General features: G+C 34.9%; 1 protein-coding gene across 1 annotated transcript in view; it reads left to right on the forward strand.

Annotated features, from left to right (window-relative positions):
* The window catches only part of LOC109072941 (adhesion G-protein coupled receptor D2), a 74,383-nt gene that overhangs the window by 34,171 nt on the left and 27,438 nt on the right, over positions 1 to 12,774 (forward strand). Inside the window, 3 exon segments of the mRNA XM_042749587.1 lie at positions 1,894 to 1,935; positions 6,529 to 6,582; positions 9,410 to 9,560. Of these exon segments, the coding sequence (XP_042605521.1) occupies positions 1,894 to 1,935; positions 6,529 to 6,582; positions 9,410 to 9,560 (247 nt within the window).

Consider the following 12,774-nt stretch of genomic DNA (forward strand, 5'->3'; position numbering starts at 1 on the left):
ACATACAGATATATAGGCTCACAGAGCAAAATATAATAAGAATGCTAATTTAAATGAATACTTTGTTAATTTTTTTCAGTGCAAATATTTTAATAATAATCGTCAGAATGAGTCAAGGAATGGACTTGCATTTGTAATAATAATATTAAATTTTACCATTACTAACAAAGTCTCGACTTATTAGCACAGAAGAACATTTCTTTTTTGACAGCAAATATAGTGATTTTGTAAATAAAAAATTCAATTTTAAATAAAAAAATAAAAATCCCATAAAAAAAAAAAAATATGATCAAAATTAACAAAAATGTTCAACATCATAATACCTTCTTAAGATCCAAGTTTTCATTTATCAAAAATAAATATGATTTTTAATATGTCAGGTCAACTAAATATTTGCCATTTACTCACCATAGACTATTATACAAACTTTTTTTGTTCTCTTTATTGTCTCTCCCAGCGCTGATGAATCACTGCTACTTTGACAGTAGTTGATAGCGTAGCATGGCCTCATGGGATATCTGCGGCTCCCCAGCGCTGATGAAATGAAGAGGGCTGGCATCACAGGCAGCACAGTGGACATCTGGAGCAGGCCTCCAAATCACGCTGTCAATGATGATGCATTGTGATCCAGCTGTGGCAAATTGGACGCTCCAAACTCCTGCCTTAACTCTATAAACCCAATAAAAAATCACAAAACACTGACGTAAAAATTCCAACAGAAGGAATGTAGACCTTGCATTTGTGAACTCATTAAACTCGAAAAAATTGCCTTTTTTTTTTGTACCCTGTGCATTTGTGATACATTCAAACTCGCCCATTGCTAAAAAGTTTTTCTCGACTTTTGTGTGTATAGTCACTGATGAACATTTTCAGAACTAAAACTAAAAACTTTCGAGGGAAGAAAAGGCTGCGACCTTCCAGTTAGTATAACTTTTGGGCCAATTCATTGAAAAAAAAAAAAAAGCCCTAAAGATGTGCAACTTTCTGTATTCATTAGAAGTAAAGAAAAAAATGTCACTTTTTATTTTCCCACCATATGTGCCCTCTTTCTTCACTCAAGGGCAGTTCATTCACACACTTTCAGACCTGGCTCTAGAGTTGAAATGGTTTTTCTTTCATCCTCCTTTGAAGAAAGATATTAAGTGTAAAGAGCAAAATGTGTATAGAAATATATACAGATATGTGGAAAATCTGGCTCGCTTTGTTGATTTAACATGACATTGCTAATAAGACTAAATTGTTAAATGAATAATTTGACAAAAATGCCTTCATTTACTCACATCCATTTCATTCCAAAACTTTTTTGTTCCTTCGAAGGAATTTAAATCACCTCGAGGAAGAGTAAATGATCCCTCTTTTGGCCAACCATCGTTTCACAATAATTCATAAATCATTGAACAATCGAAAAACCCAAAAATCGCAATCACATTCTACAACTATTCATTGACCATATTTCACCCACACATTCATCCTCTTTTCTTTCGCTCTCCAGACCTGCAGATGCACAACTCTTCTACTGAATAGTCCTCTCCAGACCTGCAGATGCACAACTCTTCTACTGAATAGCCAACAACTAAATAAATAAAGAAAAACCTCCATTTTTTCACCACACCACACTCTCACTCATACACAACAAAAAACAGCGACAGCCCATTCAAGCTCCCTTTGGTTTTTCTTTTCCCTTTATTTATTGTGCTTTAAGTCTATCTTTGCCATTGATTGTTCTTCTTTAGCCTCTTTCTTGCTTACTTTCGAGGGAAGAATAGACTTCAGAAACCTTGGGACAAAGTTCAGCGTAGTGTTACGCATATCAGCATCAGAAGTGCTTTTCATACAGTTCTTATTCATTTCAGAATCTCAGAAAGATTCCTAACAACTTTCTTTCTTTCGCAGGGCCTCTTCATCTTCCTGATATATGGAGTGTACAACACTGAGGTAAGTCCGCAGTGCATCTCAAGGCTGACTGAGTGAGTGAGAGAAATGACATGATGTTTCTGATGGGACCCCCGCCCCGCCAAAGGAGGGCGGATTGAAAGCAAGCCTTTTTTTTTTTTCTCCACATGAGCGTCCCACTGCCCTTCATGCTTGGGCTAACTTATATGCATCCAGGCCCACCATTAAACACTGACACCCGGAGTAAAGAGCCAGTCATCCCTCAACCACATTGGCCAATATTTCACTGCCTCTTTAAGTTTTTAAACTCATGGTCTTCCATTTAACATTCTGACATTAGAGCTCAGCTGCAGTTCAGAGAAACGGATATGTTTGCGGGACGCCTCCGTGGAAGATCGGCTGGAAATTTATTAACATTTAGATGCTCTTCCAAAGAGAGAGAAACTATGGGGATGAATCGGGAAAGAGGGGAATATGTACCATAATGCAGCCTTGAAATTCAAATCCAAATGTGAACAAGCCCACATATGAATGACTGTAACCATAGTCATCCAATCTAAGATCAGTTTTTAAGCTTATGTTTCTTGTTTGTCTGCACTTATGTGTAGGTTGATTTTCTGTCTCCATAAATCAGTACTTTAATAATTGATTAATAATAACAAAACACATCCATCTATCTATCTATCTATCTATCTATCTATCTATCTATCTATCTATCTATCTATCTGTCCTAATGCATATATAAAAATATAATAAAACAAATAAATAAAAAATAATAAATTGCATATATAAATATGTAAGATAATAAGTATGTTAAAACTAATAAATAAATAATAATATTGTATTATATAAAATTTTATTGTTATTGTTATTTATTATAACATCTAAAAATAAAAATATAAAAATACAAATATTAATATATATAAATATAAACAATTCAAATACATAAATATAAAAATATAAATATTAATAATAATAATAATAATAATAATAATAATAATAATTTACTCTCATAATAAAAAAAAATAAAAAAATTAAATAAAAAAAATGAATATAAATAAAATAAATACAAAAAAAAAAAAACTTAATTCAAATAAATATTGTTTTCAGTAGTAGTAGTAGTAGTAATAATAATAGTTTAAATAAATATATAAATATTCATTTAGATAAATATTTATTGTACTAATTATTTCAATGATAATAATAATAGTAATTAAAACAACAATAATAATAGTAATAATAATAATAATGGTTTACATAAATATAGATTTATTAATTTAGAAAAATATTTGTATTACCGGTAATTATTTCAATAATAATAATAATAATAATAATAATAATAATATGAATAACAATATTAACAACAAATATCAAATCTAAAATAAAAAAAAAAAAAAAAAATAATATAAATAAAAATAAATAATAAATATAAATATTAATAATAAAAAAAAAAAAAAAATAATACAATTTGCATTCACTTACAGTGGACATCTTGAATGCCATAATTTCAAAAACATAAAACTGTTACTTTTGTGCTCTCAGCTCTCATCAGTTTGTAGTTTGTGTTGCCTGTAGTAGCAGGTGGGCTGCACTGATTGTGGACATGCAAAAACATAAAGGTGGTACAACAAGCTTGAATTGCTCTGATGAAAATTATATAAAAAATAATAAAAATATATTTAAATTACATTAAAAATAATAAAATTTAATATCAAATAAAGGTATAATAAATATTAATTAACATTATCTTAAGAATGATCATTTTAAATGTCAGAGTGATATATCAAATATGACTCAAATTTGAGTGCATTGATAAGTACAGTCAGCAGGCCTTAGACCTCCGCTTCTTTATTTCCTCCTCTCCCTTCTTCATCTCCACCCCTGAGTAAAGATGGAGCTCCCCTGCCTTTTGTCTACCTTTGCTTCTACCTTTACAGTGCCTACAAAAGAGGTATAAGGAGATGGCCCTGAGACCGAGCCCTGTATTGACACAGCAGAGACTCGCCGGTGACCCTCTCCGCATTGTAAAATAAATCATCGCCGCATTCTTGCTTAACGGGCTTTTTTAGTACGTCGGAATCTATTTTCCAACCCCCGGCTCTCCTTGACCCAGAGGTCTTCACAATTTGTGAGCAGCTCGTGTCTGCTTTACACTTTTTTTCAAAAGGGGTTTTGTTAAATATCGAATGTAATAATCATTGTTTTTCTTTTTTCGTGAATCCACCTTGTTCCTTTTGTGTCGTCAGATGTGACAAGAAACAATAGCAGATTAAGTTTCACCATCTGACACCACTAAGGAAATTCTTGTTTAATAGAATAATTGAGGAGAATGATCAAAGTGTTAGTATACAAAAAAAAAAAAAAAAAAAAAAAAATCTGAGAATATTTAAAGAGCAGAAAAAAGAGGCCAAAGAGAAATATTCATCCCCTGTTTGCTCTCATTTAAAGAAACATCTGCCTCTCCCGGGACAATAAAATCTGTTTCACTCATCTGTACATTTGATTATAATATATACAAAACCAGCCATTTGAGAGAGAGATCAGCACCACGTCCCGAGAGATTCACACAACATGCCATTTATTCCTAATGTGCACCAGCCATTAGTCAAGACATGGGAATATTTTGCAGTCAAATACTCTAGATACCATATAAATGTGTTTGTTAGCTTTATCTGATACGAAATTATGTATAGTTATTAGTTGAACATGAGAATGCTTGTAATAGTGAAATATTAATAATGCCTATATTGTGATCTCCTGCTTAGAGTAACAGATAATTGCAATTTACTTGATGATAATTTCCCTTTTTACATTTTTCTTTTATATACAATAGATCATTCCACCCCAAGAACGAATTAAAGCTGATTGCTTTGATCATTAAAAAAAATCTAAATATAATGCAGTCTGTTTTTGCTTAATAATGGTCATCTCTGTTTTTATGACCTCTGCTTTTTTTTTCCTTTGGCAAATGTGTCCATTTGCATTGCTTTCATATGAAAATGGTATCTAATGTATTTTTATATTGAACATTAGGGCTACATCTCTTTAAAACCTTGAGAGGAAAACAGCTAAACTGCTTTTAAGAGCAGCAACTTCAAACCAGTTCCTTTAGATGCTGGAAATGCTATTTTTTCGAGTAGCTTCCTGTGATTTTTTATCTGTAATAAATTGATTTGATTTTCCAGTTCCATTCATTAAAGGTACAGCACACTCAAAGTGTGGGAGAGGGAGAAAAGAGTGTCTGTTTGCAAATCTGACGTATTACCATTGACTCCGAGCTGTCAGAGCTTTTCTATTCTCTTCATTAACTCTGTCGTCAGGCTGATGGTGTCTATTCAAAACATGCTAGTGTGTGTATATCTGCATGCCAGCAATAATTTATGACAACAGCAGAGCCTAATGAAGTCATAAGAGCTAATGCATATTCACCAGCAAAGGGCTGGATCTTGCGCCACTCTCGTGCTGGGAAATGCAGGCGGGTTTTTTTGTGGTCGCTCACAGCCAGGCTGGAAAATAATATCTAGCAGACCAGGAAACAGCTGTATTGAATTGTATGATGTGGGGAATACCGACATACAGAAAATATAGATATAAACACACACACACACACAAAATGATTCATAGTTACAAAAAAAAAGGGTAATATAGTGTAATTTATATTTTACATGTAAAATGTAAAGTTTTACATGTAACATTTTATATAATTTTTGTTAAAATAAATGTAAATATGAAAATGTAATATTTAAATAATAGTTATATTAATTTATAATATAGACAGTTTTGGTATATTGTTATTAATGTAAAAAATGCAAAGTGTAGGAATAATGTTTATACATCTTTATTCGTACATTTAGCATATATTTTGAATTTTTTGCATGTTAATGTAATACATTTGCAATATTTATTTTAGAGAATTTCTTAACACATTATAACAAGACCAATATACTAAAAGCACTTAACAAAACTTTCAAAAAACAAAAAAACAATACAATAGACTTAACATTTCACTTAGCCATTATATTTTAATATATATATATTGCATTTTTTTTTAAAATGACAAATTCATATAAATTTTAGCAGTGAATTTTTCTTTTATATATATTTTTGTCATAAAAAAAGACATTTCAGGCTTAGCAAATTGGCATTGCTATGACAATAAACGTACAGCTAGAAAAAAAGGCTTTAAATTTAATGCGTATTTACGGGTTATCGGCTCACGCCACTAAAATAAAACAGCATGAGTTTATAGTACTGTGTATGTCATTCAACATGCCTCACCCAACATCCCCGTTTTTCTCACACAGTCTAAATGTAATTTGTTCTGCAAGGGTGGTCGTTTCCTTTATCGCTTTATTCTTGTGGCCCCCTGTACGGTGTGACGGATGAGAGGTTAAGACGCTCTCCTTACTTTGCCGACTCTACGTGTCACTTTCAGGACCCATTACGTGTGACAAACTGGAACATTTTGCTTGCCGGCACTCATTGACTTTTATGCAATGCCGGCTGTTTGCTTTCTCTGTTCTCAGTCCGGATTGAATTTCACCTTCCCGGGGCCAAGACTCAAGTGTTTTGTATGAAGTGTTTAGTACTGAGTCATGACATTTTAACCATCCACCCCCTCCTTGTTATCCACAGGTTCGAAACACAGTCAACAGAATCAAAGAAAGAAGAAAAGCCTTAAATTTCTCCGTAAGTTCTTGCATGTTTGCATGTTTTCTCGACTACTGGAGGCCTCTACTCTTTATATAGTGCAAATTTCATAACGCAGTGCATGTTTTGCCCCTGGTCCCGTTTCACACACCCACTCAGGCCACCTCAATCCAGCCAATGTCAAGCAGCAGCCCTGGGTTACATGTTTCTAATCCTGTGGAAGCTCGTCCCTTCACATTAAACTGTCAGGCCAGTATTTATAAGCGAGGCTGCTGTTGACGGAGATCACTTAGCTTCACCAAAGCGGTTTAAAAGTAGTTAATAGACACCCCCCCTTCAGCGAAGCACCTCACCTCCAGCGGTTCCTCTATGAATGGCCACATTAACTCTCCTCCGGGCTTGTCACAGTTTATGGCCTACGGCAGTTTGTCCCGCTCGGCCCTTGCCGCACCACCAGGTCATAGAGAACAGAATGAGACAATTTCTAAAGGCGGATTGATTTTAGAATATGGCCCCCTCCCTCTTCCCTTTGACCCCCCTGACAGGCCCGACACCGTTAAGACTGGGACTTGTAAAAAACGACTGCGGCCCCAAACGCGAGTGCCAGGTAGCAGCTGATAAATCGTGGCGGGTCGTATTAGCAGTGGGACCCTTTAGCGCTCTCTGGGCAATTTTCCAATTTTCAAAGTCCACGCAATGAGATTCGCTGGCCGCGTGTGGCGGATGGTTTTTTAGCTAATGCCATTTTGCACCATAAATCTAGAGGTGATATACTGTATCTCGCCGAATAGCTTTGGTGCTGGACGAGGTCCAGAATGGGATAGGAAAATGTACTCTTCTTTATTGGATTAGAGCAGTGGTCAGGGAATGTACTGACTTCCAATACAGTATTGATAACGTACAGGACGTGCTGTAGATGGATGGGTTTTTACCTGAGGGAACCCATAAGATTTTCCAACTCATCATAGAGTAAACTGATGTTTATTTTTGTAACTGTCTACCTATCCGAGACCACCATAGCAATTACTTAGAATGCTCTAGCTGCCACCCAGAGCACCTTATCACTGGCCTAGCAACCACCTAGCAACAGCCTAGTGACCACTCTGAACACTCTAGCAACACTGGGACCAGGCAACCCCCTACTGTATGTTGTTCTGTCTGTTTGCTTGTCTGTTGTCCTGTCTATTTGCCGTTCTGTCTGTCTGTCTGCATGTATGTCTTGTTCTGTCAATTTGTAATTTTTTTTCTGTCTGTCGTATTGTCTTTTGTTCTGTCTGTCTGTTGTTTTGTCTGTCTGTCTGTCTGTCTGTCTGTCTGCTTGTCTGTTGTTTTGTCTGTCTGTCTGCTTGTCTGCTGTTTTGTCTGTCTGTCTGCTTGTCTGCTGTTTTGTCTGTCTGTCTGCTTGTCTGTTGTTTTCTCTGTCTGTCTGCTTGTCTGCTGTTTTGTCTGTCTGTCTGCTTGTCTGTTGTTTTCTCTGTCTGTCTGCTTGTCTGTTGTTTGTTGTTTTAGTCTGTCTGTCTGCTTGTCTGCTGTTTTTGTCTGTCTGTCTGCTTGTCTGTTGTGTTTTTCTCTGTCTGTCTGCTTGTCTGTTGTTTTGTCTGTCTGTCTGCTTGTCTGTTGTTTTCTCTGTCTGTCTGCTTGTCTGCTGTTTTGTCTGTCTGTCTGCTTGTCTGTTGTCTTTGCCATTCTGTCTGCCTATCTTAATTAATCTATTTCATTTAATCTGTCTATCTTGTCTGCCTTTCTGCCTATGTATCTATCAATGAGTGTCTCAAATATAATCTATTTTTTCCTCTCTGAATTCATATTTTTTATGCTAGTGGTAAGGATATTACACTTTAGTTTTAAATCAGGCATGTAAATATGATCTGTTTCTATTTTCTCTAGACTGTTATTCAGTGAATTTAAATAGTGATGCATTGAGTCCAGTAATTATACTGATGATTTCTCAAGGATTTTTTACTACTTCAATCTCCATGGATGTAGTTACTGTAAATGGTAGATAATGAATATACAGCATGATATTAAAGTCCAATTTGCTGAACATATGTAGCTCTCTATAGTTTCTGTTCTTGCCATTCTGGTTTATTCATGAGATAGACCAGTGCTGCCAGGGTGCTTCATACCAACTGTCGCCTGACCCGTGTGACCTCACACTTGTACATACTGTGGCAGATTGCTTGAGAAAAATAAAGCTGTCAGTTGCACCGGCCAAATGAAAAATGAACGTGCTGCGATACTAGCAGGGTCTAGATCACTGACAGCCCTGAAATATAGATATAAATTGGAAGCAGATTAGTTTTTTGATCCTAATTCAAGTTTTGACAAGATATAAGACTGAAAAGAGAGAGATGTATACTACATATATGTGCATTTCCTGTTGTAAAATGTGCACTCTTATGATTTTAAATGTTGATATAGTGCTAGGTTATGCATTCACTTCTTTCTGAAAATAAATAAACGTCTTCAGACGCCATCTTAACCAGGGCTGCATGTCAAAGCCCATTATATGTCATTCTGTGATACGAGGGGTAAGGTTGTGGCTTTTTATGTCCGATCTAGTTTACATTCCTGAGAGACTTCTGTGGATATTTATTTTGCGGTACCTCCATACATGTCTGTGTACTTTTTGGTCATGTATCATGTAATGCATAACTACGATGTTTTTGATATTTAACTTAGTTTTTGTTGTTTTTCCTCCATATTTCTTCATATTCATACCAAATCTAATGCACAAAAAATATCTGTTTGACAGTATATATGATATATTAAATAGAAAAATGCAAAACAGAAATATTTTCACTAATGATCTCAGACTGTACCCCACATTAGATTGTTAGTAGAATGCATTTTCCTTTTTTGTCAGAACTGTGCCAGTTCCAGGCCCTCCAGTTCAGTGGGCAGTTCTCGGCCGTGCACCTCTCCACTACCAGGTGTGTTGGACGGGCAAACAGTCACCTACTCCAGCAGCTCATCGACCTACAGCGACAACATCACCCAGAGTTACGACAAAACAAGTGAGTCTTTGGTTTATTTATTAATCAACCCCCCCCAAAAAACGAAGCATCTTTGTAAAGGTTGATTGGCCATCTCAGATGATGTACATGTATATTTGGGTTTGTGCATATACCTGTGTGTGTATTTTCAAATGCCAATGTGTTTATATAAAGCAGAGCTTTAAAAATCTGTGCTAAATTATGGCGAGAGCAAAAGTAGTGATTGGCAAAGAGGGTGAACTCTAAGATGACAGGCCTGTTCTGGGGTTGTAACGTTCTCCAGACACAGAAAAATGACGGGATCCGATCGCCTTCTCTGACCCCAGCATTTCAAGACTGAATCGTAGTAATCTCAAAGGGAGTTCACGCAAGTGAGAGATTTCTCAAAGAGAGAAGGGAGCGAATGAAGGGTTAGGGTTATTTTGTGAAAAATTTATAAAATCATATTATTATTATTACACAGCTGGCCAACCTATAATGTATAGGCATTCTGTATTTAATTTAATAAAGTTATTTTTAAATTAAATTAATAAAGTATTAAATGTACTCCATATTCACTTTATTATATTGATACTCCATATTTAATTAAATAATAAATAAAAGTGATTAAAATTAAATTAGTTATGTTAATTTATACTCTGTACAATATTGATACTCAATAAAATCGAATAAATAAAATGAATACTTTCACTTTTTTAATTAAATTAATTCTCCATATTTACTTTACTGTATTGATACTCCATATTTAGTTAACTAATTAAAATAGTTATTGAAATTAATACTTCATTTATACTCCCAGTTTACTTATAGTATATTGGTTCTCCATATTTATATTGGTATTCTATATTTATAAACATTAGTTTTAGTATCTTTTAAAGTAAATTTACATTAAATATTTACTTTGATACTCCATATTTACTCCATTGATTAAATCATTAAAATGAATTTAAAATCATATTAAAATAAGTGTAATTAAAAATGATTAATTTAATTTTGACACTCTTATCACTTGTCCTTTTTTCCTAGGTTAGCTTTTCTCGCACAAAAACCAGATGAAACATGACATGGCCAATCAAAGAGCAGAATCAGACACATGCACTAATTCATGTTGATTGGCAGCTGGTATTATCCAGCCCATTACTCAAGGTGAATTTGCTACAAGAAGAAATAAACATAAGCATAAGCAGGCGTCGCACGCGCAGACCATATGCATATGCAGAAGGGGCCGTCCCGTGCACATAAGCGATGCAACTAATCATCTTGACGAGACTCGCCCGCACTCTCGTCCGTAATCGGTTGCTATGTGGGCCATGATTGAATATTTGTTTTAATGCCGAGCAATTTTTTAAACCAGTCAGCCAGCCACACGACTAAGTGCTAAGAAGAAACGTATGTATAATGGAACTGAAAGGAAGAGAGCCTCTCATACGCATATGAGCCCTACTGTGAAAGGCCTTGTGTTGTAACAAATAGGGCCGAGCCCACTATAAATGCTGCTGTATGTCCTGATTGTATATAACTGATTGTTGTGTCTCTTCAATTCAAGGTCAAGTAATCCTCGGGTGTGAGAAAAAGCGTTTACGTTCACTTTTAATCAATTCATGTCTTTTCATCCTTTGAGTCAATGGTTTCAATCCGCCAGTTACGAAAACAAGAACATGCTATAAGCAAAAGGAAAGCAGGAAAGGACAAGTTTTGTCTTTCACTACTTCATCTCTTTCATTATGTTACGGTCTATCGTTAGTACATGCACCAATAAAGCCGAAGGTCAAGGGGAACAGTACTATTTTGTATGCTTGCTTTCTTCCTTTTTCTCTTCTTTTCCACCTTTTGAATAGGTGACCTCAAAGGAGATACAAGTCAGTCAAAACGCTGCACTTCTCAAAGGTCAACTTGAAAAGGCTGACAAAAGCAGAAAGTTAATTTCCACACTCTGTCTACTTCTAAAACATTCTATAAGACATGCTGAAGGAAGCTGCAAAGCATAAAGTGACAAAATTTGAGGTCAGGTAGTAGACAAATAGGATAAGTGTTGGGTGATTCATTGTCACTTTTGAATGAATCAGATGAATTAATTAAAAATATAATGTTTCCATATTTAGATTATTTTATTCCTGAAATGAAGCATTATTTCTCATTAAAATGTGCTGTTCTTATAAATGTTCACTGATATGAATGTTTTGCAAAACTCAAAATGCTCGTCAATTTGATTTTACTGTTACTTCATAAATACATAATAATTAGTGCTCTCAATAAATTAAAAAATAACTAATAAAAAAAAAAAATCTGAAATACTTTACATTGCAATAATTTCACATTCAATCTTAAATTTTTTTGTGGAAACAACATAAAGACAGTTTATTTTTAATATTTGTGTAATGTGACAATTTTTTTATGACTGAAGGCCAGTATCACAGGCTGGAGCATTTCCACGCTCGTTTGTCTCAGGCCTGGCGCTGAGGTGAAGTTGGAGTGCGCGTCTGAATGTCTCAGGTTAGGTGTGGTCATAAAAACATTCTGTGTTTAAATAAACGACGGTTCTTGGCAAACAAATGAGATAAAAACAGCAGTTGTGAGTGGGGTGGCCAACCCTAGCCCCTCCCCTGCGTTAATTGCGTTAAATATTTTTAACATGTTAAACTGAAAAAAAATAATCGCCATGACATAAACATGACATGACAATTTAAGGAAATTATTTGCGTGAGTAGATTACATACAAAGTTAATGCAAAAACACACATAGACACAAATTCGGGTGACAAATTTGGTGATGCGTTTGCCATGGAAACACGATATATGCCTCAAGTTGCGCAAGTTGAAAAATTTCAACTCGAGCGGAAAATTTGCATGACACGTTGTCACGCAAGCTAATCACTGAAGAGTTTATTGACGTCTAGTTTGACATGTCCGATTTTATCAGAAAATGGAGGAAAGCATTACGCAATGATTTTATTCGTGTGAGTGATACGAAAAACACCTTGCAAGTAATCTAGAGTGATAACGTGATGAAAATATTTGCTTCGCGTTTGGTGTGCGCAAACCATTACAATAAATTTTACCAATTATTTGTTTCAGGCCAAATGACACGAGAGATTGTGATTTTGCTTCAAATGAAACTTTTAGATGACTTAAGTGATTAGTCAGCATATGGTTGTGTCAGTAATTTGTTGTTGCATTCCTACATTTTCAGCATTGAAGACGTAAGTTTACGTTTGGTGTCACTACTAATTGTAACG

Source organism: Cyprinus carpio, chromosome B22, assembly GCF_018340385.1.
Source record: "Cyprinus carpio isolate SPL01 chromosome B22, ASM1834038v1, whole genome shotgun sequence".
Taxonomy (NCBI): Eukaryota; Metazoa; Chordata; class Actinopteri; order Cypriniformes; family Cyprinidae; genus Cyprinus; species Cyprinus carpio.